General features: G+C 31.8%; 6 protein-coding genes across 8 annotated transcripts; 3 read left to right on the forward strand and 3 right to left on the reverse strand.

The window, feature by feature from the left end:
* Positions 1-665: 665 nt before the first annotated feature.
* Positions 666-4,131, forward strand: IKKepsilon (I-kappaB kinase epsilon). Its single transcript, XM_012375607.2, has 4 exons — positions 666-1,799; positions 1,877-3,050; positions 3,179-3,380; positions 3,496-4,131. The coding sequence occupies exons 1-4, from the start codon at positions 1,376-1,378 to the stop codon at positions 3,928-3,930; spliced, it is 2,235 nt and encodes a 744-aa protein (XP_012231030.1). The 5' UTR covers positions 666-1,375; the 3' UTR covers positions 3,931-4,131.
* Positions 4,132-4,279: 148 nt separating this feature from the next.
* LOC105677181 (protein VAC14 homolog) lies at positions 4,280-7,299 on the reverse strand. The gene is made up of 7 exons (XM_012375608.2): positions 7,057-7,299; positions 6,594-6,975; positions 5,933-6,515; positions 5,156-5,727; positions 4,923-5,041; positions 4,739-4,818; positions 4,280-4,680 (listed from the first exon to the last, which is right to left on the reverse strand). Exons 1-7 carry the CDS (start codon positions 7,158-7,160, stop codon positions 4,370-4,372), a joined length of 2,151 nt encoding a protein of 716 aa, XP_012231031.1. The 5' UTR covers positions 7,161-7,299; the 3' UTR covers positions 4,280-4,369.
* Positions 7,300-7,549: 250 nt separating this feature from the next.
* On the reverse strand, positions 7,550-11,223 carry Noc3 (Nucleolar complex protein 3). Of its 2 annotated transcripts, XM_012375670.2 has the most exons (10): positions 11,051-11,223; positions 10,424-10,692; positions 10,062-10,356; positions 9,700-9,988; positions 9,292-9,626; positions 8,767-9,137; positions 8,527-8,691; positions 8,091-8,445; positions 7,925-8,022; positions 7,550-7,797 (listed from the first exon to the last, which is right to left on the reverse strand). In XM_012375670.2, exons 1-10 carry the CDS (start codon positions 11,054-11,056, stop codon positions 7,581-7,583), a joined length of 2,400 nt encoding a protein of 799 aa, XP_012231093.1. In that variant the 5' UTR covers positions 11,057-11,223; the 3' UTR covers positions 7,550-7,580. The 2 variants fall into 2 exon arrangements, with proteins under 2 accessions (XP_012231093.1, XP_012231094.1); XM_012375671.2 differs by lacking the exon at positions 11,051-11,223 and having other exon boundaries at positions 10,062-10,351; positions 10,424-10,563.
* A 139-nt stretch (positions 11,224-11,362) lies between these two features.
* EMC5 (ER membrane protein complex subunit 5) lies at positions 11,363-12,514 on the forward strand. The gene is made up of 3 exons (XM_012375674.2): positions 11,363-11,545; positions 11,778-11,830; positions 11,971-12,514. The coding sequence occupies exons 1-3, from the start codon at positions 11,464-11,466 to the stop codon at positions 12,160-12,162; spliced, it is 327 nt and encodes a 108-aa protein (XP_012231097.1). The 5' UTR covers positions 11,363-11,463; the 3' UTR covers positions 12,163-12,514.
* LOC105677219 (proteasome alpha4 subunit) lies at positions 12,510-14,272 on the reverse strand. Its single transcript, XM_012375672.2, has 6 exons — positions 14,046-14,272; positions 13,504-13,630; positions 13,301-13,414; positions 13,084-13,217; positions 12,820-13,002; positions 12,510-12,698 (listed from the first exon to the last, which is right to left on the reverse strand). Exons 1-6 carry the CDS (start codon positions 14,145-14,147, stop codon positions 12,609-12,611), a joined length of 750 nt encoding a protein of 249 aa, XP_012231095.1. The 5' UTR covers positions 14,148-14,272; the 3' UTR covers positions 12,510-12,608.
* A 1,068-nt stretch (positions 14,273-15,340) lies between these two features.
* On the forward strand, positions 15,341-26,155 carry LOC105677207 (glutathione hydrolase 1 proenzyme-like). 2 transcript variants are annotated; one of them, XM_012375650.2, is made up of 11 exons: positions 15,341-15,445; positions 19,150-19,318; positions 19,487-19,611; positions 19,744-19,883; positions 20,072-20,304; positions 20,425-20,585; positions 21,579-21,802; positions 22,352-22,547; positions 22,924-23,089; positions 23,509-23,655; positions 24,151-26,155. In XM_012375650.2, exons 1-11 carry the CDS (start codon positions 15,438-15,440, stop codon positions 24,337-24,339), a joined length of 1,758 nt encoding a protein of 585 aa, XP_012231073.1. In that variant the 5' UTR covers positions 15,341-15,437; the 3' UTR covers positions 24,340-26,155. The 2 variants fall into 2 exon arrangements, with proteins under 2 accessions (XP_012231073.1, XP_067204018.1); XM_067347917.1 differs by lacking the exon at positions 15,341-15,445 and adding an exon at positions 18,530-18,798.
* The last annotated feature ends 1,619 nt before the right edge of the window (positions 26,156-27,774 follow it).

Here is a 27,774-nt window from a genome sequence, read left to right on the forward strand (position 1 = left end):
ATAGATAGAATTTAGACTGAAATTTAAAAATCTTTGAAAATATACCCACCGAATTCTGGGATTATCTTATATCGAAATGAAGTGCAACATGCGTAAAATGAACAAGCTTTTCTGCGATTGTTATTCTAGATTTTCCAATGATTCAACAGCTCTCGTAACTCCGATGACCCTCGTATCATTGAGACGTATGCCGGGGGTTATCGTCCGCGTGTTTATGTATATCTACAGCCTCTCATTTCTGAAACGCAATAACTATATTAGGACAAACAAGGCGGAAATTACAAAAAAAAAAAAAAAATAAAAAACGAGAATTGCGAGTCTTATTTTTTTTTTAAACAAGGAAAAATGGACGCCAGTCAAAAGAAAATTAAAATTAATGTTGCAGTTCGAAGAATACACAGAAATTAAAGAATCTATAAAATAACAAGATAAATACCTACATTTACGTCACGCAAACTATGCATTACATCTGTGTATACATATGTGTGTACTCTAGCGCATGATTAATGAAGTCCAGTAAATGTACTTGCAATTTCTTTTAACGTCAAAGTAGTGATTCACTTTACCGATTGTCGTTTATGTTGGGACCGATTTATCCAACTTGAATGCTGCGTCGGTAATTGGAATAACATAACCTAATCTAATTTCATTTAATCTAATTAATGAAGAAATCAGAGATAATGGACCTGTTTGTTTTAGTTGCACCTTTCAAATTTTATTTCTCTCCTTTTTTCCTTGAAGATCTATATCAATATACCTGTATCGTTTTAAATGTAGAAAGTGGAATAATATATAGCTAAACAGATATCAAGCAGGGTCTTAACTGCACTTTGTTGCAGGTGTGGTATCTAAAATAAAAAGAGTGTTTTTTCCGCTTGAACAAGGAAAGAGAAAAGAAATAAGTTATAGAAGAGTGTAAAAACTGTAATTGAAGCGCATTTATATTTATCAGTTTTTGAAGTCTGCAAAATTATCCGAAACTGAGACCAGGATAATTTTAATAAATTTAATTTCCGATTTTACGAATATAAAAAAAAGAATTATAGTTTTGTTTGCGTTTTCTCGAGTAGACATACGGATTTTTTCCGCTTGCTTATACGTCGAAATCTGAACACGTCGAAATCTGAACACGTCAAAATCTGAACTCGTCGAAGTTGTATCAAGATTATAAAGTTTTTGGAAAGTTGCATCAGTTTACTATTGTTGTAAATAATTTTGTAATTAATTATATGAGTGTGGTCGACATACAGTACGGAAAAGTGCGAAAAACAAGTCACGAAATGTATACAAGATCAATGATGGATTCGTGGAAGACCAGTGAATGAGGCAGGTGAAAGCTGTTCGCTAATGTCAAGGAAAAGACGACTCGGACATTATGTCCTTCCTTCGTGGTTCCGCCAACTATGTTTGGTGCACTACCAGTGTGCTTGGCAAGGGTGCGACCGGCGCAGTGTTCCAAGGTGTCAACAAGAATAACGGGGAACCCGTCGCGGTCAAAACTTTCAATCAGCTCAGTCATATGCGGCCGCATGATGTTCAAGTGAGAGAATTTGAGGTCTTGAAAAAGGTCAAGCATGAGAACATTGTCAAGTTGTTGGCCATTGAGGAGGAGCAGGAGGGCAGAGGTAAGGTGATCGTCATGGAACTCTGCACCGGTGGTAGTCTCTTTAACATCCTGGATGATCCCGAAAACACTTATGGTCTCGCGGAGAGCGAGTTCTTGTTAGTGCTGGAGCATCTGTCAGCTGGTATGAAACACTTGCGTGACAATAATTTAGTTCACAGAGACTTAAAACCAGGTAAGAAAATGTGACTTAGATACTTATATGTGTTTTATCTTTGAGATATGTTAATTGCTTGTTTTCCTTTCACACAGGTAATATAATGAAATTCATCGCTGACGATGGCAGTACAATATACAAGCTTACTGATTTTGGGGCTGCTCGAGAATTGCAGGAAGATCAGCAATTTGTTTCTCTGTACGGCACTGAGGAATATCTGCATCCAGATATGTATGAGCGTGCAGTCTTGAGGAAACCTGTTGGTAAAACGTTCGGTGCGACTGTCGATTTATGGTCTATAGGCGTGACCCTCTACCATGTTGCGACAGGAAACTTGCCGTTCAGACCATTCGGTGGACGAAGGAACAAGGAGACCATGTTTTATATCACCACGAAAAAAGCGTCGGGTGTAATATCTGGTCTGCAAACTTCGGAGAATGGACCGATTGAATGGAACAGAGAGCTGCCGCAGAGCTGCCAGTTAAGCGTGGGCTTGAAGAAGATAGTGACTCCACTACTGGCCGGCCTGCTGGAGGTAGATCCGCAAAGAATCTGGAGCTTTGATCGATTTTTCAGCGAAGTCACTGACACACTCTGCAGAAAATCCATTCACATATTCAACGTTCACAAAGCTGGCTTGATCAAGGTCTTTCTGCATCCTGAAGAGAAGCTGGTCGCTCTGCAGATACACATTCAAGATCAAACCGATATTATGCCCCATGCACAAATTCTTCTTTTGGGAGAAACCCCTCTCACGAATCTCGTCGAGGAGTCTATGCCGGGCAAGGGATATCCCGCTACCAGCAACGACAAACCGTTGATGTTGTTCTCGCGAGAAAACAACAACGTTGTCTTGCCAGTGGAGAGCGAACTGCCTAAATTTCCCGTCTTCGCAAATCTCGTTTCCGTGGAGAACGACGCGAGTCAAGCCAAGGTCGCGTGTTCCGTCGGTCACGTCTGTAAACGTAGAATCGACAAACTGGCACTGTGCAGTAAATTGTCGCGAGATGCCATAGAAGCGTTTAGTAGTCTGTTGTCTACGGAGCTCACTCGAGTGCTGGGAAAATGCCAGCATGCGAAGGAATTCACGAAGGCCTTGGAGGACACTGTGTTCGCTATAGAGAAGAACGAGACTTTTGCCAAGCATGTCTTTCGAAAATTCGGGAGTCAAACTCCGGTGGAGGTGAAAAATTGGCGGAAAGAATTAGACACGAAGAGCAAAGAGCTCACGACTGAGCTGACGCCAGCGATAGTGCAACTTCATCAAAGGTAAATCATCCTAAAATATAATTACATTCATGATTGTTTATAAACATTAAATTTTTCACTCTGGTTCCATGACTCATAGTGAATTTAATAAAGGATAATGGAGGAAATATAATTAGTACAAATTACAGGTATGTAAAGGAAGGTAGTTTACGCGGAGAATGGGACAGTAGTACTCGAAACTTATGGTGCCCGTGGGCCACGAAAGCAAGCCAAAGGGCAGCGACGTTAGTCGACCGTTTGAGGGATGGATGGCAACATTTGCTGAGAGACAGAGCCACTCGTAATCTTACTTACAACGACGAACAGTTTCACGTTCTTGAACGTATAAAGGTACATAAATTAAATTTACGTAACGCTTTCTGATTTGCAGCGATATTGAATTATGCGTCCGAAACAAGTTATTCCTTACAATTTGCTAATTCCTGTAATTTGATTCAATGAACAGGTCACGGAAACGGGACGCCGATTGAAAGTGCTTCTCGAGACGGAATGTGCACCGGCTATGACGCAGCGATCCGAGTGCGTCGCCGATTGGTACAAAATGGCACAAACGGTGTTCCTGCAAACTCAAATATTAGACAAAGACATCGATATTTACGAAACTGCCTTGGAGTCATTCTCTTATCGTTTGTCGCAAGACAGTAAAGAGCGTTACGAGAATCTACTGCATTCGCTGGACAGGCTTCCGGGCAAGTCGAAAACGATCGAAAAAACAAACGTGCCGGCCCAAGAGAGCACGAAGAAATGGCGCAACATTTGCGACACGCAAGAACAAGTTACGATGTTGCTTTATGAAAATGGTCTGCTCATAGATCAGCTTGACCATTTGTCAGCGATTGATAGATTGGAAGATATAGGCGATTCGGGATATGAACTTTAATGTGTGCAATTTTGTCATTTCTCTATCAATTCGACGATACTTATGAGATGAAGACTGAAAATCAGGGTGTATATATTAGAAGTCAGATTATGTGTACAGCTATTGATGTACAGATTGTTAAGTAGATAAGTATAAGTGTAGACGCGACTTCGTACTTTTATCCTTTTGACTAAATAAATCGTTATTTTATTTTAAAGTCAACATACGGTTGTTTATTTCTAACGACTTTTCAACGATTGTGTTTCAATAAATAATCATCATATTCTTATAACAAAGCTAAACACAGGTGCGAATGTACAATTATCTTATATCATTATGCAGATTCGGTAAAAAATTAACAAATCAGGCGTATATATATATATATATTTTTTTTTCCCCTTTATATACGTTATACGTAAAATCCGTACGTATTCACGCGTCGTAAAAATGCATATGTGACTCACACGTCTATGTGACTAGCATTCCTCTCGACTAAGGAGTTCAGTCTTTGTTTGCGCTTGTGTTCTTTATGTTGCTCCTGAACTACATGAAAATGTTTCAACAGCTCACTGAAATTAAACGGGCAATAAGCGTCCGTTTTCTTTTGCGATTTTTCACTTTTAGGTATCGGCTTCGTAGCTGGAGGTATCGCGGCTAAACGACGTTGCAAAGTGGCGTAGGCTTCACTCTGCGGTAGAATCATCAGTAAACCATATAACGCGTATATTAGAGCATCGTTCTCTTCCCATTCTAACAGCTGCAGCCTCAGATCTGAAACAAGAAAAGAATGTAATACTCTTTTAATATCTTTTAAATTTTGAATACTTACAAGTAAATATCGGCGATTCTATTAGCTGTACCAATTTGTCTATTTCCGTGAGAAACTCTACTGTTACTTCTATGTTTTCGCTGATACACGCATAAAGATATTGTTAAGGTTTTAAAACAGTCGTCAAAATGATGAAAACCGATAGGTTTTCCGATAGGATGAGATAAAATAGAATAAAGGATACAACGATCGAATGATATTGCATGCATGTCGATAATGCTGTGACAGGAGACACAAAGCCACTGTCGCGACTGGATTATGACACCACGATACATATAGGCATTCAAATAAGGCGCAGCTATCCTGAAAATAAAAATCTCAGTAATGTTCTGTTTATCTAAGCAAAAATATAAAATCAATATGTTCAATAATATGAATAAAATTTTGCAAAGAAATTGAGTAACACTGTGTACTTACTGGAGAATCCAAATGCCTGAGCTTGTTGCGCAAATCAAATAACTCGGAACTGGTTAACAGGATAACGTTCAGAGTTTGTATCATTGTGCACGCAAAGCTTAAATTTTGTTCTTCTAGTAATATATTTGCTAGCGTTTTATATATATCTTCCGCGCTCAAAAGTATGCATAACTCTCTTATAATGAAAGTGCCTCGTTCTTCCAACAAGTGTCTGTCGGTTGAAAAGACTCTTAATAAATTGACTATAAACTTTGTGAAGTATTTATTCTGCATTTTTGCGTCGGGGTCAGTCGTTACCGCCTCCGGAGATTTTGAGCTGATAATTTCAGCCATTACTACTAAAGTCTGTTGCACCACTTCGTCGGAAGTATCACTTAGAGATTTCATTAATATCGGAAACAAGTCCTCGATATGATTAAACATTTCATGTGGAATGTTTATGAATAAATGATGTATCCATTTTAAAACCGCAACTTTGGTTTGGACTGATACGTACAGTAAATATCTCGTAAGTACTTCTACGATACTGGCGAGATCCAAGCTTTCAGTCAAAGAATAATTTTCTTTCACATCTGAAAATAAACATGAAGAAAAAGAAATTGATTATCATGTAAAATATAAAGTTTTTAATTTATTTAAAACTGTTGAATTTTAAGAATAATTTGTACTTCCGATTTCAAATAATCTTTGCAGTGATTTGAAGCACTCGAAATATATTTGAAATTATTCAAAGTACTATTTGGCTACTTATTAAAGTATAAGCAAATATTTGCTTACCATTCTTCTCTTTCTTGGAGTTCGTATTATCTTCTTGCTTTTTATTTGTAATCTCTGTATTTTCCATGATTATTAATTTCATTAAATTTGTGTTTACTTGAGTGGCTGTTTCTTTGATACTCTTTCGCGTATCACCATCATAGGCTAAGCATGGCAAAACAGCCAAGAGAATGCCAGACATATATGGGAGCATAAGAGGACCCGACAAATATACAAACTCCTTTATCCATGTAATGGCGGTTAATTGAAGCAATTCATCTGAACTCTGAGCGTGTGTAATCAATATATTTATCATAGCTGGAAAATCCACTCGCGCGGGATTAGATTTTATGCTACGTAAAAATTCACCAAGAACTGTATCTGTAACTTTCTTGATCTCTGGCGTTGGATCTTCTAATATCCTGAACAATCCATCAAGTATCTCCGGTAGAAATATAATAAAATCCATGTTGGGCACTGCATCCAACACAGACACCCATGATATTACGAACTGTCTGCCAAATGAATTTTTAGTATAAATACGTTCACGCAACGAAGGCATGAATCCGACTAAATCAAAGAGGCCACTTTCTGTTACAATGTCCTGAAATTATATAAAGCATACTATGTAAAAACGCTTTTGCTGGCGACAGCAGGTAATACTATATAATGCTAGGATTACCTTCATTAGTCTATCGAGTAACTCGGTAGCGTTTTTTATATTCTGCTCGGAATCGCAGGCCAGTTTACTGAGAGCTGCAAAAATATCTGTAAACTGAGGCAATACCGCACCCCTTGCCACTTTCACTACATTGTATAGACTTTCGCAGGCGTAATATCTGACCCTCAGATCAGAATCACAGAAGCATGCCAGGATAGGATGAATCAGATCCTCTATATATTGGCCAGTGTCTTTTCCCAAACCGACGGCAATCGCTGCGAGACCGATTAAGCCACCTTTGCGTGTATGCGGATTCTGCGAAGTGGCAAAGTCCTGTCCGAGAACCTTCAGTAATCTTTTGATCTGTACGGTGTTGTTGTGAGCGGCGAATTCTTTCACCATCCTGTCGAATTTATTATGTTAAATTCGAGGAATGTAGCAATACAAGAATGTAAAAAAATAATATACATATATATAACCTTACTTTTCGATTTCTACCGCGGCTGGTTTCCGTTTTTCGTACAATTTGTCATTAAGAGAACGAACACATGCTGCGCTCAAAGGCGCGTAATCCCTTTCGGACATCATCTTTTAAGTTTTATTATAATATATTTTTAATTTTCTTAGTAACGTCAAAACATGTCAAAATAATGTCAAAATCGTAAATCGCGTGCTGACAGGAGCAAGTAGGTGGAATCCGTGGAATCGGAAACGTTCGGCGATCATCGACAAATGTCGTTGACAGTGTGGTGTCGCGGTATCATATACATATTCAAAATTTATTTTATTAAATACCACTTTACGTATAAATATCTTTAAAACAATTTTTGTTGTAAGTCACATAAATAGCTTTTTGAATTTCGATATTGATATTTGACTTTTAGATATTGATTTTATATTAAAATGTTTTTAATTTTTTTATTATTGCAAAATATATTTTGTTGTAAAATATTTCTTGGTCATAGAAAACTATCGTATTTTTCATATACATATTTTGTTTTATTAATTTCATAAATTATTCGTATAAGCTTCGTAAAAGTCTATATCTTCAACTAATTCAACTAGTTTGTCAACGTTAAAAGTATTAACGTATTCTTCGAATGTAGGACTCATACTATAATTTAAATTCGATGATTTTTTAACAGTAATTTTCTTTGGAACAGGTACAGCAGGTTTAAATGCTACACCAGCTGGATCGTATTCTGTGTAAAGTTCCTCTGGTGATCTAAAAATAATAAAGCAAATAGTAAAATGTAAAAATCTGACACTAAGTTTTCTTTTCGTATTAATTGTATAAGTCATATGTGATATTTTTTATAATTATAAATTATCAAGTAAAGCTAATTACTTACAATTTTGCAATTTCGGTAGTCAAACTGCCCTCACCGCTCGTAGGTACTGTATATGCTATATTTTTCCCAAGTTGTTGTACTACAGTATGATAATGACGCTGTAAAAATACGTTATCGTATTATCTGTCTTTCAGCAAATGAAAAAGATACCGTATTAAAAATGTACCTGTAAAGCAATAAGCTCGTATAATGCGGAACTATGAGCGTTGCAATAATCAGGTTCTTCAATTTCAGGTTGATAATGACCGTCTCCGATGCAATCAGTGTCTAATGCAACGTGAGCAGCTTTAGTGAGTTGCATAACCTGTTTGATAATACCGAGAAATCCTAGCGTCGCATTATGTTGCGATTGCAGAGACAACATGCTTATTTTTTTTACAAAAGCTACCATACGCGTTTGCGTAATTCTTTTCCGCTGATGAATGAGAATTTGTATCAAGATCTTTAGCACAATCTCGGTTTCCGCATGTGTCCTCCCACAATGGACATTCAATATATTTTTATACAAATGTACGTAAAATCTACAACAAAAAGTTTATATTATTTTTAACATGTAAAATATTTTCTGCATATAAAATTGCAAAGTAGCATTAAATACAAACCTATACGGGTCGATATTTAGTGCAGTGCCTTGGCCAGATAATATTGTAAATATGCATTGAACACAATGTAATTGTTCTCTCAATCCTAAATTACCTTCTTCTATTAATTTATCTATAACGCTTACCAAGTCCTGGTAAAAGTTTACATTGATGCAATGTGCAAATCTGAAATGTAAAAATAAAATATTGTATAGAAAATGTCAGTAGAAGATACACATAGCAGTATGCAATTTGCTTTACTTGGCTAGTCCTTCCAGACACGCAGACAATACTTTGCTATTAGGAGCTTGTTTCAAAACCCTGAAGTATATAGTAAAGATTATACTCGTTATTTCCGTGAGAATCTTGTGTTTTTGCTGCTTATTTTCTTCAGCTTTTGTCTCAAGCAATTCTTTTTCCACTTGTTCGAGTTTTTTGTTTTTCTTTTTCTCGCGTTTGCTTAATGCGAGAATTCTTTGCTTGTGAGACATGAGCTTCTTTTGCTTCGTTTCTTCTTCCTTTTCCTTATCAAGATTAACATCTTTTATGCGAAGAGATAGCAACACTGCTATGATCTCAGGATATACAGAGTGTTTCCTTGACTTGATGTATTGATTTAATTTTCGAACTATCTAAAATTTTATTAGCACAAGATATGACACAATAATTCGTTAAATATTTTTTATGTGTTGAGATATAAAATATATATATATATATATATATATATATATATATATATATATATATATATACTACGAAAATAAAATTATTATAATATATTCTTACTGTGAGAGATAGCTGACCACGTTTGTCTTCTTTAAATACTTGAGAAATGCATTGCATTGTTTTTTCTCTTATGTTGCTCCGTTTGTTGTCTAAGAAAGGAATAATGTAACTAGCTACATTAATGGAGAAATTAAAATATGGATGAACAGTGAGAAGTTCACACATGCATGATAAAGCTATTTCGCCTAATTGTATTTCTCGTTCGTGTATGGATCGTGTGTCCCCTTTTTTTCTTCTCAAAATCTTACACATTTGTTCGAGTTTCTGTAAATATTTTTTGTAACTTCTCAACAACGTAGCTTCATAATTCTGTAGTGCAAGAGTCTTTTTCTTCACTAAAATTCATTAAAAATTATTGTAGATATATATTATAACTTTTGCAAATGTTACATATACATATATACATACAAAGTACTCCTTCTTGAGAAACCTGTAAGAGATTATATGATGGTAGCAAATCTTTAAAAACTTCTAAAAGAGATATCGTTGTTAATTTTCTGACAGTGATGTAGACTTCGGAATCTTTTTCATCCATCATGTCTAGTAGTATTTTTAAATTTCTAGATTTGAGCTCTGGATTTTCTAAGATGCCACTTGAAAGTACACCTATTTTTAATCGTTTAGATTTCAATAGATCTTCGCGACATGCCAGAAGTTCGACAGTAGAAACTGGTTTATCAATCCCTTCCAAATTATTCTAAAAGTTTTTAAAATAGATAATGTATTTTTGTAAAAAATTTCCTAAATATTCAAATAGATTTAAATCTTACATGTGTATCTATATCCATTTCTGTGTCACTATTTTCCTGCTCATCATTTTCTCCATTCTCTTCTTGATTATTATTATTTGTGGTTTCATTGTCTTCTTTATTTGCAATTTCAACATCTTCTTCAATAACACGTTTTTCTAAAACTCCATTCTTTGTTTTTATAGGAAGCAACATGCGTATTGATTTTCCATCTTTCTCTTTCATTATTTTAGCAATTTTATTTTCATACATTTCTTCTAATGGTTTGTCATTTTCAATATTTTTTCTTTTTCTTTTACTCTGATCTTTATCTGTTCTAAAATAAAAAACAATTAATAATATGTTGTATAAAAAAATCCTATTTTTTAAATTCTGACTCATACTCATTTAAGCGAATATGTTTCAATAAGTTGTAGGATTTGTTAGATATGGCTTTCTTCATAAAATTTAAGTCATCTTCTTCAATCATATTCATCAGATCTTCTCCATGATCACTCTCCTCTTCTTCTACTACTTTTTGTGGTGGTGCTGATTTCTGAGGTTGTTTCTTTAGTGGTTTATGTCGCCGAGTCTTAAGTTTCCCTTGTTTTGAAAGCTTTGTCTTTTTTTGATTGTTTCTTTTAATTTTACTAATTTTTGGCTTCTTTAGTTTCTATAAAATAAATGATATCATAGATATATTTAAATTAAATATTCTTCTTTTTAAGTAATAAACTATTTCTGATTTTTTCATTTTATTTTATAATTTAAGTAAAACTATCGACAAGTTACAAGTTAATAAACAAATAACCTACATCAGAATGAAATATTGTAAGAAATGTATATTCTAAAGTTTAATATATTAATTAATTATTAATAATTATATAACTTTCTTGCAAGTAAAGTTAATTTCCTAAGTGTTTAAAAGTTTTTTATATATTTAAAAGTTTAAATTCAATATTTTTTTTTAGGTTAAACTTTAAGATATTGTCTGTTAAATAAAAATATACTTAAAAATTAATAACACTTACCCCCATGTTCAAAGCGTAAACGTATATTGAATTATACTTTCAATTTAAATTTAATTTTATAAAAACACAATAATTAAAAATACCGAGTTGCAATTGCATAAAAGTAATCACGTGTGTTCCATGCATTCGTCGCAAATGTAAACTGTAAACCATTTTAGTCAAGACTCAAACCATTTTAGCCAACATTTAAATCATTTTTGGTTTGAGTCTTGGCTAAAAATTATTCAGTTTCGAGAGAGAAAGAATCTAAGGGGTGATGCTTATTTTGTTTATCTTAGGTGGCATGCTGCTTGCTTCATGCGTTTCAAATTTGGCTACACTGACTTGATTAAGGACAACTTTTGATCGATTATCAGTTGTGTTTGGTCGTGTTTCGCATGGTTTTGCAGGATTTCGATGCATGATCTGTCATCATGCCTGCTACGGCTATGCATAAATTTTTAACATTTGTAGGATTTACATCTATATTACATGCAGCTTATTCTGCTGCACAACGTAAGTATTTGCTTTGATTTTTCTCTACTGTCCGATTGTTTCTCACTGAATTATACTCTTCTAGGTTAACGTAATGTTAACATTACATTACGATTATAGATTGCTTCTTTTATTTGCTTTGTACATTTTAAATGAAATAAACATGTGTTCCTAAAAGGAACGATGAAGCAAACGAGGAACAGAAAATGTAATTAAAACAAATAGAACTTATCATAAAATTTTTTGTTTGTAGATCGTTCCTACTTGCGAATCACGGAACAGGAATTCACTACTTTGCCAATAGATGTAAGCCATAATTTTTTATATCGTTACTTGCTTTTTTTTAAAGATTACTATTGCTGTGTATAAAATATTTTATAAATTTATTTAATAGATATGTTCTTTTTTTCTGAAACATTCTATTATTAGACTATTATTTGTTACAGATTTTAATCCAAGGTATAGCCAGCTTATTTATTGTAATGTATGGAGTTATGTATATTGCTGGTGATTTTAAAGAAATTCGGGCAGTTGTTGATTTGGAAAATAAATCTTGGGAGACATTGCGGAATCTACCATCTTTCCAAGTATTTAATCATCGTGGAAGATCTCTCTCACCAGAATATATTCCTGAATAAAACAATATTCTTTATATTAAATTATTAATAAAAATCATGGATGCATGAATTTATTTATATTGTTTGTTAAATCACATTTTCTAGCTTAGTAAAAAAATTTACTGAAATTGACATACCACTTTTTTAAAAGAATTTAATATATAAAAGAAAGCATTTTCACATACACATTAACACTGAATAGTTAGATGTATGTACAGATATGAAATTATTTATTGCTGAAAACAGCTGACAGCAAATTACGATCATCTTCCATAATCGTAATTGTCAATTTTAAAACATTAGTAGTTTTGTATACACACTTCACATAGTTTTGTGAAAGTAAATGGTATGAATAAAAAAAGTCACAATTTTATCGAGTTTTGTGTGTCTTCTTCCTATTTGTAGCATATTTATTTTATAAGAAAAATTAATAATGATAGAGAAATGCACAATGGGGTACAAAGGCATCACTTTTTCTGTTTTTTCTTTTCCGCTTCTGCTTCTTTCTCCTTTTCGATTTCTGTTACATATTCACCTATGGTGTCTGTGTCTAACATCTGTATCATAAAAAAATACATTATTTTCATTATTATACATCTATGTTTTGTCAAAAATGAACATATATTTTAAATCAAAATTAATTAAAACTGTGTAATTTGATGAAAATTACAAACATACCTGCAGTGGTTGCCCACGTCGCATTACAGCTATTTCCAGATTTTTTTGTCCAGACTGGACAACTTCGAGTAGCGCTCTGATCGCTAATTTTATACAACCTCTTTCTGTCGAAACTTCTTCTGTAGTATAATATTTCTCCAAAAACTCATGTACAGTTTTAGCGCTACGACCTGTTGCGTTTGCCTTTGGAAATTTATATAAATTGATTTATTAAATTCAATTTTTATTAAACAGAAGATTGTGAAATCAATGTTATGAACATACCTTCCATTCATAATAAATTCCTGACGGTTCTGTTTGATATAAATGTGGTGAACCATCATAATCAAATCCTGCTAAGAGGCAGGATATACCAAAAGGTCTACGGCCATTGCTCTGTGTATACTTTTGCTTTAATCCTGAAAATGATATGGGAATAGATTTATTTTAAGTAATTTTAACTTTTTTACTAATCGGAAGTATCTGTAGATGTTGGACATACCTGCAATATACCTCGTAATGTATTCTAAAGTAACAGGATCTTCTACAGTTAACTTGTGACTCTGACATTCAACTTGTGCACGGTTGATTAATACTCTTGCATCAGCAGTCAAACCTGTTGAAAAGGATAGTAATTGTATCTTTTATATAATAAACTAAACTAAAATAATATATATACATCTTTATAAATATTGTATGTAATACCTGCAAAGGCCATTATTACGTGATCATCCAAAAGACATATTTTGCGCACTGTACGTTCTTCTTGCAATTTAGCGACAGATTTCTTCTCAACGCCTAAAACTACTACGTCGGCGCCACGCACACCAACCTGTTCGTACATAAAAATTACAATGCATCTAAATAAAACAAAATTAATACTAATTAAAAAATTAATATTAATTTTATTTAAAAACTCATGTGTGTGACTATAATTACTTTAAATTTTATAATTTAAAAACAATATAAATGTAAATTGTTTTTCTTTTAAGATCAAATATTACAATATGAAATGCCAGAATGTAATAATGATAATAATAAAACGATGCAAGTGACTGTTCTAACCTGACTCAAAGAATTCGCAGAGTCATTCGCAAAACAGATGAATAAAACAATTAAATTATACATAAAATTTATTTATATAATAACAAAAACAATTCAAATTAATAGAGAATCAGAGGACTAAGTAAAATTTTTGAAAACAATTTTTGGAGAAAAAGTAGGTTATGTCAAACTATTGAGTATACCGCTGTTGAGCCTTTCTTGACAGCTTCCTGAGCATATTCCACTTGAAGCAGATGCCCATCTGGAGAAAATACCGTGATCGCTCTATCGTATCTTGCCGACATTGTTTCGGTTGTTCAAAATATTCACTGTTTTGCAAAAGGTTGGAAATGACTTCGCCGTTTTCCAAGCAGTCAGCTAACTTCACCGCTTCGTTGCGGCGCGCAGACATGAACATGACGACGCAATTCCCTAGAGCAGCATGTTCGTCGGATCGGTTTTCATGAAACGATCACAGCAAATCATTTTGTGTTAATTGGTTTGTTGCGATTATTTATGCAATATAACTTTTTATGATTTAATACTACTGCATATAATATATATACATATGTAAAGCAAAGATAGGATATTCAGTGTAAATATACAGTAATAATATTGGCAATAAACGTTACTTTAATATTTGGATGTAAAATATCAATATTCCAATTTATTGATTTATATTCAATATTTACTTATTTCAATATATTACATGTCTCATACTTCAGCGATAATATTGTAAAAAATTTTTCTTTTAATTTTGCATTTATTTTGCACTTATCACTGTGTAGATGAGTATTATTTATTACAATGTGTTCTTGCAATAATGTATGCAATATTTATACATATATGATATTTATAGTTATAGAGTTCATGTGATAAATCTAATCTATAAAATATAAAAAGAATATATTTTTTCTAAAGAAAATTGTTACAGGAATAATAAAAATTATTAGTGGATATTCCTGTACTTTCCTGTGATTTACTGTTTTGTGTCATCTTTTGGGTTTTTCCTGTCAAAGAAAAATCCATTTGCTGAAAAATAAAAATTCCAAGTTAATATAAGCGTTTTTTATGTTTATTTCATTAAAAATTAACAATATATTTATTATATTTTTTCAACGTTAGGCATTAAATATGATAAAAAATTAAATGCAGCTATATTTTATTTCCACTTTTATATTCACGTTGATTATTCACGTAATTTTCACGTTGATAAAAATAAAGCAGCCGTATTTAATTCGTGTTATATTTTTTCAAGATTAATTATAAATATACAACTACATTGCATGATTGTTATACTCTATTTCCAAATTGGTTGACATTAATTTTTAATAAAATTACTAAATTTTATTCAAAATTAATGTCCTCAAAAATTGCTAAAAAGCAAGAATGAGAAAACAAGAAGCGTAAAAATAAAAGAAAAAATACAATATATAAATAACACACTTCCGTTTTGGCCTCTGGAATTTTTAAGCGAGCTGGTGGGGATGAATAGAAACACGGTATGTTCTTATAAGAGAAACGAACGTGATAGAAACGTTTAGTCAAGGCTGGTCGCTCTGTTACGCTCGTTGAGTTACATTCGCCTGTACAACATGATCGGGTACGTATACTTTCTTTTTTTATTGTTTCGCAGCTGTTCGCGCATGTACGCAGGTAGCAAGCAAAAATGCGTCAAGGATTTTTGCGCAATTTTACATTGGGATAACATTCTGGAAAAATTGGTCAATTAATAAAAAGCATATGCAAATTTTAATGTGCAATAGATGCTAAAACATAGCTATTAAATTACTAATTAAATTACTTTTATATGTGATTATTAACACTGTGAGAATGTTTTATTTTTATGATTTGCAGAATTTGTGATATTTAAACAGTGCAAATATGTGTGTTGCGGCATACTTGTGATTTGTGATAATGTGCTCATCCGGTATATCTTCAAAATAATTCATTCGTTTAATGTTTATAATATGTGGCCGAGTACATAATTATGTGTTATTGCATTTATCAATTAATATTTTAAAAATAAATAACATACAAATAAAATATATAAGAATAAGCATTTGGAGCAATGCCCGAATATGGCAGCAGTAAACTAATACTTTAATACTATGATTAGAGCTATCATAGTGCCTAAGAGCTAAATACATTCATTTGTACAAGAAATTTTTGTTGAATAGCTCGAAATTATCGCAAATTAAAAAATTTAAGAGTTTAAAATGATAAAATTTCACTTATTCGTACATTTCACATTAAAGATAACTATGTTATCCGTTTTTTAATTAAAAGATATAGTAAAAGATTATCTTCCGTATTATAAATTAAAAGGCGAAGGATAAGATTGTTCGATACTCGAGTGATTAGTAATAGCGTAATCACATACAATTAATGTACTATATGTTGACATGTGTAGAAATTTAATCATTACGTACACACAAATGTGCGAGAACCAGCAATACTTTAAATAGAATAAATGAAACGGAAATATTAAAAGAGTGTTTTTACTAAAAGTGGCTTTTGCTTTAACTATGAGTCATGGTTGGTGACAATACGTATTGGCTTGTTATATTCCGTCTAACAATACACGCTAATAACGATATAATCAATATTATAATTGCAAAACCATTTAACTGGCGACTAGTTGTAGATAAAATTGCAGCTATTACTTATTTACGTAGATAGTGCCATATGAAATAGCAAATTTCTTTGCACAAAGAACGAATACAAAAAAAATAAGATTTTAAACGAGGATTCTTTCAAAAACATCTTCAAATTCTTTATTATTATTAAATTCGCACGTTAATAGCAAATTCTGTCAAAAATTAACATTTAACAGAAAAATTATATATTAAAAAGTTAAAGTATTATAATTAATAATTATAATATAAATTATATATATTATTAAATAAATTAAATTGTTCAATATTATTATTAATAATTTATCATTGCTTTATTTATGTTGCATTACCTCTAAAGTGTATTAAGTAGAATCATGATTAAGAAAACAGAAGTAGATGAATGTAGCTGACATGTAATTTAAATTATAACACCTGTAATTATACTAATAATTAAACAAGACAAATTAAAATCGTAAAAATAAAATACCTGACTAGTGGAAAAGTTTTGTATGTTCTTCGAAACAATCTGTCGGAAACTCATTAATGCGTCAACACACATAGAATGTCACAACAAATATATTCATTTCGGCATTAATGCGTAATATTGCTATAAATCATGCGTATCTAAAAGAATAATTCTACTTCAGTATGCTAGTGTGTGTTGCCCGATAATATGAGATAATTAATTCACATCTGATTCTGACTGATAAAATCGCGACAAGCCGCTATTTCCTCGATTATCTAAACAAAATGTAAATATTATATTAATTTATTACGTCATTTCTGTGTATTGTATATTTTGAACACTTGATATTAGATGTAAGAAGTTCATAAATTATCTAGATATATTTATATGTTGATTATTTTTCTGCATGAGTAAAATTAATGCGCCTCGATTAAATAAATCTCGCGAATCTCGCAAAAATTAATCAATCATAAATGCTTATTTTTGTTATTCTTTTGTCGTTTCAGAATTATATTTTGAAAGTCATGCATCACAAAACTGATAAAGTTATATTTGCACCAACTAAACGCTTAAATTTGTGCAGATGTATTGAATGCACAGTGTTACGCAATCTCAGCAAATTGCATAGTAAATGTCGCGTGCATGTGTAAATCCGTGATTACATGATGATAGCTGGACCACGTTCTTGATTCAAAGCCGGCAATGAAGGTGATAGTCACAGCCAGGCGGCAAGCACATTCGTATCTTTCAATTTTTTTCTACATATCTAATACATATCTACATATCTTTAATTATATAGACGTTTAGATAATGACATGTCTTATCAATCATAAATGTTAATCAGTTATTAATCGAAGAATCTATAAAAAAAATTTTTGATTTACTTGTTTTTTGTTTGTTTTTAAAAATTTTTGATTTAATTTAAATTAGCATAAAGTATTAATGATTGTAATTTAATATTAATTGATATTAATTTCAGTATAATATTTTGATTTATAACTTGTTCAAAGTTTTAGTTTTTCATAAAATTAGTGCTTTATGTTTTACGCTATTAAATAAACTGTATGATTATAGTATGTATAGTAGTGTAGTACATAGTATTATAATGTTTCTTTAAATCTATAAATCTGTTCACGTTATCATAATCGTATTTTACCATTGCTGACAAATCTCTGTAACAGTGATGCAGGTGTAAATGCGGTCATGGCAAACCATTAGAACGTAATCAAGGCCACGCGATGTGAACCGGTAGAAGCTTCAAGTGCCACTGATTTTTATGATTACTATTTTTCAGTTAATATCTTTCATTAATCACGTAGCAATTTGATATAAATCGTATATTTTTTTATAAAAAAATATATGTATCAGATGATAGGCTGTCTTTTAACAAAAGAATTATTTTTGAGATGATATCATGATTGTGAGCATTTATCTCGAATGAGCGCCGCACGGATTAATGCTTATTTGGGTCTCGTTTGTAGATTCACACAGAGTCTGCATGAACACTGAGCTATTTATCAGTTCGCATGATCCTCGTTCTAACAATTGTAGTGCTTATTACAAATGCGAACTGATAAATAGCTCAGTGTTCATGCGGACTCTGTGTGAATCTACAAACGAGACCCGAATAAGCATTAATCCGGCGCTCATTCGAGATAAATGCTCACAATCATGATATACAATCATATAAATACGCAGCTTTAAGTACGAGATCTGTTTATATCCTACTTATCACTTTCTAAATAACAATTGTCCTTCCGTCGCGACAGTTAACAAAGTGACATGATGTGTAACGTCGATAATCCGCAAACTAACATATGTATTCGAGAACACTTTTGCGCTTCCAACAAAAAGACATCCAATAATGTTTAAGTACGTGATTTGTTTTTCTAATTTAAAGAATATTTTTGTTTTATCTTTTGTTAATTTAATTTAAAATTTGTAGTACATTTAGTTGACTTCCTTACAATTTTAATTTTTGATATCACATGTACAAAAATGTTTATAATATGAATTTAATTAGAAGATAATGTTTGCACTGTCTAAAGTCAGAAATTTTACGCTTTACTAATGACTTTACTAATGACCGTCATGATATTTAACCACAACTTTCTATACAAAATTTATTTCTATAAAACGATTACAATGATTTCAATTAGATTAATTTTTAATCGTTAAAAACTCAATGTTTAACATTCATATATTTTTACGTGTTTTGTGCAGATATAGACATAGGAAAAAATTAGTTATATTCGGTGTTACTGCAACTGTACTTGTGGCCGTTTTCGTGACAATAATAATAATTTTTGTCACACGCAAGTTGAAAGATGCGCAACTCGTTAATTGCGGTTCAAAATTCCGCAGTCCTTCTGAATTGGGCCGCTATAAAAAGGTAATACTTATTAAATAAAAAAAGTTAATTTAATTGCAATAAAGATTCGTTATATTTTCGCAATTGTTCCCATAGTTTTATTTAAAAAAGTATTAAAAAATAGAGCCTGATGTATAATTTCTGACAAATTTTTATAATTAATTAATTAATTAAAATATCTATGAATAGGGTGGCGTATCGACATGCGGCCAGGAATGTGCAGAAATTGGTGCCAATATTTTAGTTAAGGGCGGTTCGGCAGTAGATGCGGCAATAGCAGCACTTCTTTGCGAAGGTGTTGCATCTTTGCATAGGTACATTTTTTCCTACAATTTTCTGTTTTTTTTTTATCTGGCGGAAGGCGCTTTTCACTTTAATAAAAATTGGCCATTTTTATTTTACGATTAAAATATACATTGAGCATATTTTTACATTTTGATTTAAAGCATGGGATTGGGTGGCGGATTTTTCATGACAATATGGGACGCAAAAAACAAAAAAGCGGATTATTTGGACGCAAGAGAGACTGCTCCCTTGGCCGCGACCGAAGATATGTTCGACGGCAACGCTCATCTAGCCATGTATGGTAGGATTTTTCCACACTAAAATTTACTGACAAATATTTTTGTATATTTATGCTAAAACAGCTTGTAAAAGTTATTGTCGTTGTTACTATCGGGATAAAACAAGATTAATTATAAAATGCTTAATCATTATTGCAAAAAATGAGTTCCAAGATTTTTATACAAATGAGATCTATATGTTATCGAACAGGTGGACTGGCAATTGCTGTCCCAGGCGAACTTATGGGCTATTGGGAAGCGCACAAAAAATATGGAAACTTGCCATGGTCTGAATTATTTAAGCCTGCTATTGAATTATGCGAAGTTGGATCTTTCGTCAATAATTATCTCGCTGCGTATCTGCTTAACAAAGAGCCTATGATAAAGAACGAGAGCAGTTTGGCGGAAATACTCATAAATCCTGCTACAAATAGAACGTGGATTGTGAGTAAAGTCTAGATTTATTTTAGAGCTTTTTTATTTTACAATTCCAAGTCAAGTCAATTTGATTTTTATCTGATATTTTTCATAGAAATAAATTTGTGCAATAAAAATCATTTATAGGCAGGAGATAGAATAAAAAGAAAACAACTGGCAAATACATTGAGACTGATAGCTGATAAGGGTGTTGACATATTTTACAAAGGTAGTATGGCTGATCAATTGATTGAAGAGATAAGACAATTTAATGGGATTATCACAAAACAGGATTTTGAAAATTATAAGTAAGTGTTCCTTTTTTCATTTTCCTATTTTCGAGTTTTCCAATATTTTCATGCATATATCAGGCTCACAGGGATATTCGCAAAGTGTAACGGTCATTATTTACAAAAAAGATAGACTAAAGACAATTACAAATTTATGATCCTTTTTACGAACTTAGAGTTTTATGATAGCACGAATGAGAGTTACGATAAGTTATAGCTAAAAAAAGGGTAAAAAAGACACGAGTTATATTAATCGATGCCATTAAGGGAAAATGTAGTTCATAAATGATAATTTTATATTCCTGTGATTCCTGTATGAAAGAATTAGTTAATGAAAGAATTAGTTAAACGTAGCAAATAAATATCAATTTATTTGTCGAAATTACATCAGATTTTATTGTTTATAATCTATCGATTTAAGAGGATAAGAACATAAAAGAGCAGTTGTAAGATAACATCGATAATTATTATCGCAACAATTACACAGTTTGACAAAAAAAAGTTTTATAATAGTTTTTATAATAAACACGATGCCTATAGACTCTAACAATTCTCTCACATCCTGGTAATTATCAGATTATAATTTAATAGACTCAATATTTAATCATTAAATCTTATTAATTATAACGTAAACAAAAAATTCCTTTTGAGAGTTCTCTAATTAATATACTTTATTAAAAAAAACTGAAGCATTCTTAAAATCAGTATCATATATCGCATCAAAAGAGCTATAAGAAATGATACCTTGTATTCTTGTGCATGAAAAAAAGCTATTTTTTTTGTAAAACTGTGTTATCAAATAAAAATATTAAACAGTATTTATTTTTACATAATAATTTATATAGGAATAAACATAGAACTGTTCTTTCATTGACTGATTTTCTTTATCTTTGTAAATTATTTTTAATCACTTGTTGATAACAAATGTAAAATATTGATTTGATCCAAAACGTCAGTTTATGCAAGCGGAAGTTATGACGCATTTACATTGATAATGCAAATTCTATACAGAGCAATATGGAGAAAGCCGATCGAATTAAAAATGGGGAACCTGAAGGTTTACAGTGCTCCGCCGCCAGGTTCGGGAGCAATTTTGACGTTCATGATGAATGTTCTTCATCGACTTCTACCGATCGATAATGAGAATGTGATGTGGCAGCGTACAGTGGAGACATTCAAATGGGCTTACGCAAGAAGAACCGAATTGGGAGATCCTGACTTCGTCGAGGATATAGGTACGATTATGATTTCATAATGTATAGAATCTTAAAGTGTGATTTGATAACATATTTTGAAAACCATTAAATATAGTCGATAAGATTAGTCTATTTAAGAAACATCGAGTAATCGAGTGCAAAATCTAAAGTGAATGGAGTTATCTAAAAATGATTAGAAATAGTTTAGTGATTAACATAACATTATTAAAAATTATAATTTTTTAAACCTGAAATATTATGTTATATTATGACAAAATACAATGTTAACGCATTCATTCTAGTATAAAAATTACATTGGCAGAATACGTATTTTAATTAATTTTTTTACAATCTTAATCTCTTTTAAAAGAAGGCATTTTTTCTTAGCAGTAACGTACAAACTGGTAATTTAATAAAAAAAAAGAGATAAATTTACAATGTCATCGCGATTTAACACGTTTCTGAGAATTGCTGAATGTACACAATAGTCGCCAATTCATATATTTTTCTGCAATCTTCTTATACACGTAATTTGTTCGAATTCTGCCAATTGTGAGCGTTCAATGCTATAGAATTATTTCTTTGCAGACAAAGTGCTCGCTAATTTAACGTCCAACGATTATGCGGAAGTGATAAAGGAAAGGATAAAAGATAACCGCACAAGTAACGATCCGGAAGAATATGGTGCTGTTACTGCAACAATCGTGGATGCAGGAACTTCACATGTTTCCGTTCTTGCACCTGACGGTTCCGCAGTTTCCGTTACATCGACCATTAATCAAGTGTAAGTGAATTATTCGCAAAAGTATTTGAACTAAATTGCAAATTATTTGCAAAGCTAAATATTTATTTTTCAATTCAAAGGGATGTAAATACTTGCGCTTATCATCATTTTAAAAAAGTTCAATTTTCAACATCTTCTATATTTTCGCGCGAGTTGCGCTTTATAGCTGCGCTATAGATTATACGATATAGAGACACGTTAAAAATTGAGGAGAAAAACCGATTGAATTGCCTCACATATTCAATGTTTCCGTTCAATGTGCAGTTTATATCTACTCTAAAAACGGAACGATTCAGTCGCGCGGAGAAATCTACCGGTAATCCAGCCGGTATAAAGCACGACGTTTCGCCTCTTTACAAGCATCTTTATTTAATAGGTTCGGCGCGATGATACGCTCGAAATCCACCGGTATAATATTTAACGATGAGATGGACGACTTTAGCTCACCCAATATAACCAACGGCTTTGAACTCCCGCCGTCACCAGCGAATTTTATTCGGCCCGGCAAGCGGCCGTTGAGCTCGATGAGTCCGGCTATAGTGGTAAGCAATTTTATCGCAACGTGAACAAATTCATCAAAAGCTCGGAAACTCGCGGAATGGCTTAAAAATAGACATTGCATTACATTATCAAGGTCTAATAATATAGTTGCAGTAAGATTGTAATTAATCGTAATAACAATCATGTGTCTATCAATTCCGAGACTCGCTCAACTCAATGATGTAATGACAATTTACAATACACGCGATCATTAAAACGATTTCTCACGTTAATTGTTCATGTCTCATGCTTGGAATCTAATGTTTTTCACGTACAATTTGATGGAACAGATAATTCAAAAAGTGAAATAGATATTCTTTAAAAGTTTTTAAAAAATCGATTTTTTTAGAGAGAAGAGATAGATAAATATATAAGTTATTTTGTACTAATATTTAAATCAATTATGCAATCTCTTTCATAGGTCGATCAAGACAACAATGTGAGATTAGTCATAGGTGCTGCTGGCGGTACGAAGATCACGAGCGGCGTGGCGATTGCAATGATTCTTAATCTTTGGTACGATTATAACATAAAAGAAGCGATTGACGCCTACAGGCTTCATCATCAAGTAAGTTCCAAAAATATTAGCGTATGTACGAACAGCCAGTTCCGATCTGACATCATATTATAATTAGTGATCCTTAATTCAATAATTACTTAATTGGTTTTTGAATATGAATCTCATAAACTTTTTACGTTTCTTAAAATTCTAATGATAAATGTTTTAATAATTATACTTCGAGGATTCTCTGGTAAAGTTCTAAAAATCTATTTAAAATTAACCGGAAATAAAGTTACATTATTTATGCAATTTTAAGCGCAATTCTAAGTTTAAGCGTAGTTTGCAGAAAATCTTTCTTATTTAATTTACAAGGCAAAAATTCGATATTTTTCTGGAAAAAAAAAATTATTTTAGTTCTCGAAATAAGAAATGGTAATAAGAAAAGCAATTTCTATATTGCATTAAACGGAGAATATCACTTTTTATTACGTGCTGTATGTAGAACATCGTGCGTACTATGATTAATGATCGTGTTTCTAAGTAATCATTAAAAAATTACAGCTGCTACCCATGAACGTGCAGAACGAGAACGGTTTCTGCCAAGCCACGTTAAATTACTTGAGCAAGATCGGACACAACGTTACCACTTTCTCTGGAATTGGCAGCGCAATTACGGCGGTATCCAAAGAAAATAATCTTATAACCGCAAACTCAGACTATCGGCGACAAGGAAAAACGGCAGGATTATAAAAAATCACTTCATATACAATTCTCGATGCATAATATGACTTTATAATTTATACCGGAATTTCTTTGTGTCACTGCAAGTTAAAAAAAAGAATCCTATTAATAATTGTAATTGTCTTTTACGTCCACAGTTACTAATGCTACAAGATTTAACAGATATGATGTGGAATTTCTATTGTTGTGTATGTCATGTTTTTTATTTAACACATTGTAGACCGTATAATATTGATTGCATAAAAGTTTTTTTCTTGCGTCTTGTTAATTATTTTGCCGCGAAAGATTATTTAAAAGACGTAAATGTTTCCCGTTTTCAATGCTACAAAAACAAAATACATGTATTTACGTCTCCAGTCCGCAATGTATAAAGTTGTACATGCATTAATTATCTTGATAAAAAATTCATTAAAAATCTTGATAATAATCTTGAAATTCATCCTCTATCGTATGCGTTATATATATTATTTTTTTGTCTGATAACAACGCCGCGTAACGCTGACTATTTAAAAGATGTAACTCAAGATTTCCTCAATGCTTTAAAAAGAAAACACGTTGATTTATACATGTACATACATATGTACAAATTCTGCCATGTATTAAAAAAGTGCAGTAAATAGTACAATAAAAAGTGCAGTAACAAAGTACATTATAAAACTACAATGTCGTCATAGTATGTGATTAGACAATTTTCATTCAAATATCAAAATTCAAATATCTAATTTTAATGTTATAAATTTAAAACAAAATGTATGTCAAAGCATTATTTTAGGCTGTGTAATATACAATATATCGTGTCGATTCAAAATGTGAAAAGGCACTTTTTACTTACTTAAACAATTATCATATTGTGCGCATTTATGACACATCTACAATATGTTCATAAATAACTGAATCAATATAATATTTTACCTCCAATTTTGATTTGGCTGTAAATACTTAAAAATTTAAATTTTAAGATGTATTCATATTACTTTATATTGTTCTCGTAGCAAATAGCATTGCATTTGTACATATTTCATGTTTCATACATGATTAAAATATATGAAAATAAAAATATGCTTGTATTTAGTACAAATCGAGCTTACTTTCGTATATTTCTCAAATACTCTTTTATAATATACCTATAATCGATAGCACAAGATCCTGTTCTTGATCTTGTGCCTAACGTGAATTGTATATTACTCCTTATACAAGAATTATGATAAACGAGAAAATCAATTATGACACATGTTCACGTAGATATTAGTTTTTATAATCATTTTACGTAAGCTAATCGAAGATTAGATTCAATCAAAAATTTTTTTGTAATTAAAAGTGTATTATGAAATGCGAGGATCAATTAAAATATTATTAATCAAATGTCATATTAATAATTAGGCTAAATATTTTAAGCAAGTATAAAATAGATATAAGTCAAACACGGCAAATTATTGACGTCAGCATTTCGAAATTATGTTTTTTTACCGATCAATAGTTTCATAATCTTGCTATTATGCATGTGTTGCCTCTTCGCAATTATGTTAGCGATAATTGATCAAAATACTCGAATAGACTATAAAATGTGCGAAGTAATACAAACTACTATTGCAATTAATCATTTGGCTAATTAGAACTAGAAAACTAACAGGTATAATGTCTGCAATAATATACTGTCTGACAAAGGTGTATATTTATGATAATTACGTATATGAGGTAAAATAACTTACTAAAACCACTTGGCACATATAATAATTCAATAATAAAATAAAATAAAGTAAAAATCTTGCTTGTTAGAATGCAAAATGTAATATTTGATGATAAATAATAAATTTTTTAAATTTAATTATTTTTAATTAAATTAATTTTGACATTTTCGAATACAAACTTAATTATTAGCGGTAAATTAGTCTTGAGATTTCATATTTAACATTAATGTTAATTAATCTGCTAAATATTTAGCAGTAAAAATATGAAATTACGATAACAAGTTTCAAATTAAACGTATCCTGAAAAATGTGTGATTAACAAATTGTGAGATAAGATATTCCAGATCGATAAAAACAGTTGCTCGGAATTCTTTTTTCAAGGTTACTGCCGCAAGAGTAATTAATATTCTTTTTGAGTTTCTACTTTAACCATTGCACCCGTTATACGTCGCGAATATACAATACGCATCTTCTTCCGTTAACACAAAACATGACCTTCGTTTACGATATCCGCATTTGAAAATCTGAATGTATTTCTTCCACCTTCATCAGCAAAATAAGTTTTAGATCACAGTTTTAATTTGCAACATAATGAAGTATTCGTTATTTCTTTCTTCATGTGCAGTCAGTACAAATATTACCTATAATTAATTTTTTTACAATTAAAGCGATCTATGAAAAACGACGTGTAGGACAAAACTATCTTCAGAACAAATCCCTCTCTTTTAAGATATTCATAAAACAAATATAGTGTACTTTGTTTCAAAAGTAATTAAGCAAAACTAAGTAGTTGCATGTTACAACAAAGCGGATTGCGTATTCGTTTACTGACTTTTGATCGACAAGAAGAGACGAGCACGTTTATCGTCACGCAGAAGTGATTCCAAAAAAGTTTCATAACTCACTTCTCTGACTCACCTGATCACTCTGCTGGTTTGACAAGGTAATTCGCGGTAACGTCTCACGTAAAATTCAACGTTTTTTCAATCTCGTACAATGTGCAAAACAAGTTGTAAATTGCTTAATGAGCTTGAAAACACTTTTTACTTATCAAAGCATACATCGTATGTATATATTCAATATAATTGTATTTCTGGAACGATTTTCCAAGAAATATTATAAAGTCAATGCACATTTAAATATGGTAATTCCAAATGAACAAAACATAAACAGCTTGACCAACAATTTCTGACCACACCTAGATTGTGATTATAATTATTTTCCTTACATATGTCAGTATCACAGAGACACCGCGGTTATTGCTACTGTCCAATTATTAAATGTAAAATTGACAAAGCATGGTACGAGCTCGGTCACGCGATTTAAGTACGTCGGGCTCTCCTGTTTCGTATGCGCACCGAGTTCCAACGAGATACATCGTTCGATATGATGTCGACGCGACTGTAATAATTTCAAGAATGCACGGTTTACGAACATTAATCAAAATTCCCGTTTACTGTTAAAAGTAAGAAGACTCGTCTGTACAAAAGATCCCAAAGCTGAATGAAGAGAACGATAAAGAAAAAGAGAAAGAAAAAGAGAAACAGAGAAGTACGAGATAGTGGACAGAGATTCTTAATTTCCGGTGCTTTGTTCTTGTGACCATGGTGGTCCGTTTCATTTCCGTTTCGTTGTGCTGAGGTAAACGAAATGAAGACAGAAAAAAGGAAGAATCAAACATTATAAAGAGCGGCTACTGCGAGTTCCGATTAAAGCACGGGACTTTCGTGCGTATTTGATGAAACTGTTGAATTAT

Source organism: Linepithema humile, chromosome 1 (genome assembly GCF_040581485.1).
Source record: "Linepithema humile isolate Giens D197 chromosome 1, Lhum_UNIL_v1.0, whole genome shotgun sequence".
Classification (NCBI taxonomy): domain Eukaryota; kingdom Metazoa; phylum Arthropoda; class Insecta; order Hymenoptera; family Formicidae; genus Linepithema; species Linepithema humile.

Coding starts and splice junctions, on each gene's coding strand:
- IKKepsilon (XM_012375607.2), top strand. CDS start 1,376: ATGTCCTTCCTTCGTGGTTCCGCCAACTATGTTTGGTGCACTACCAGT. Junction 3,051..3,178: donor ATAGTGCAACTTCATCAAAG/GTAAATCATCCT, acceptor TACAAATTACAG/GTATGTAAAGGAAGGTAGTT. Junction 3,381..3,495: donor ACGTTCTTGAACGTATAAAG/GTACATAAATTA, acceptor TTCAATGAACAG/GTCACGGAAACGGGACGCCG.
- LOC105677181 (XM_012375608.2), bottom strand. CDS start 7,160: ATGATGTCCGAAAGGGATTACGCGCCTTTGAGCGCAGCATGTGTTCGT. Junction 4,819..4,922: donor TGCAATATCATTCGATCGTT/GTATCCTTTATT, acceptor TGCGTGTATCAG/CGAAAACATAGAAGTAACAG. Junction 4,681..4,738: donor AGAATCGCCGATATTTACTT/GTAAGTATTCAA, acceptor TTCTTGTTTCAG/ATCTGAGGCTGCAGCTGTTA.
- Noc3 (XM_012375670.2), bottom strand. Junction 9,627..9,699: donor TTCTCAAGAAGGAGTACTTT/GTATGTATATAT, acceptor AATGAATTTTAG/TGAAGAAAAAGACTCTTGCA. Junction 9,138..9,291: donor GTGGTCAGCTATCTCTCACA/GTAAGAATATAT, acceptor ATAAAATTTTAG/ATAGTTCGAAAATTAAATCA.
- EMC5 (XM_012375674.2), top strand. CDS start 11,464: ATGCCTGCTACGGCTATGCATAAATTTTTAACATTTGTAGGATTTACA. Junction 11,546..11,777: donor AGCTTATTCTGCTGCACAAC/GTAAGTATTTGC, acceptor TTTTGTTTGTAG/ATCGTTCCTACTTGCGAATC. Junction 11,831..11,970: donor TCACTACTTTGCCAATAGAT/GTAAGCCATAAT, acceptor TATTTGTTACAG/ATTTTAATCCAAGGTATAGC.
- LOC105677219 (XM_012375672.2), bottom strand. CDS start 14,147: ATGTCGGCAAGATACGATAGAGCGATCACGGTATTTTCTCCAGATGGG. Junction 13,631..14,045: donor TCAAGAAAGGCTCAACAGCG/GTATACTCAATA, acceptor ATGTACGAACAG/GTTGGTGTGCGTGGCGCCGA. Junction 13,415..13,503: donor CGTAATAATGGCCTTTGCAG/GTATTACATACA, acceptor CCTTTTCAACAG/GTTTGACTGCTGATGCAAGA.
- LOC105677207 (XM_012375650.2), top strand. Junction 19,319..19,486: donor AATTGGGCCGCTATAAAAAG/GTAATACTTATT, acceptor ATCTATGAATAG/GGTGGCGTATCGACATGCGG. Junction 19,612..19,743: donor GGTGTTGCATCTTTGCATAG/GTACATTTTTTC, acceptor TTTGATTTAAAG/CATGGGATTGGGTGGCGGAT.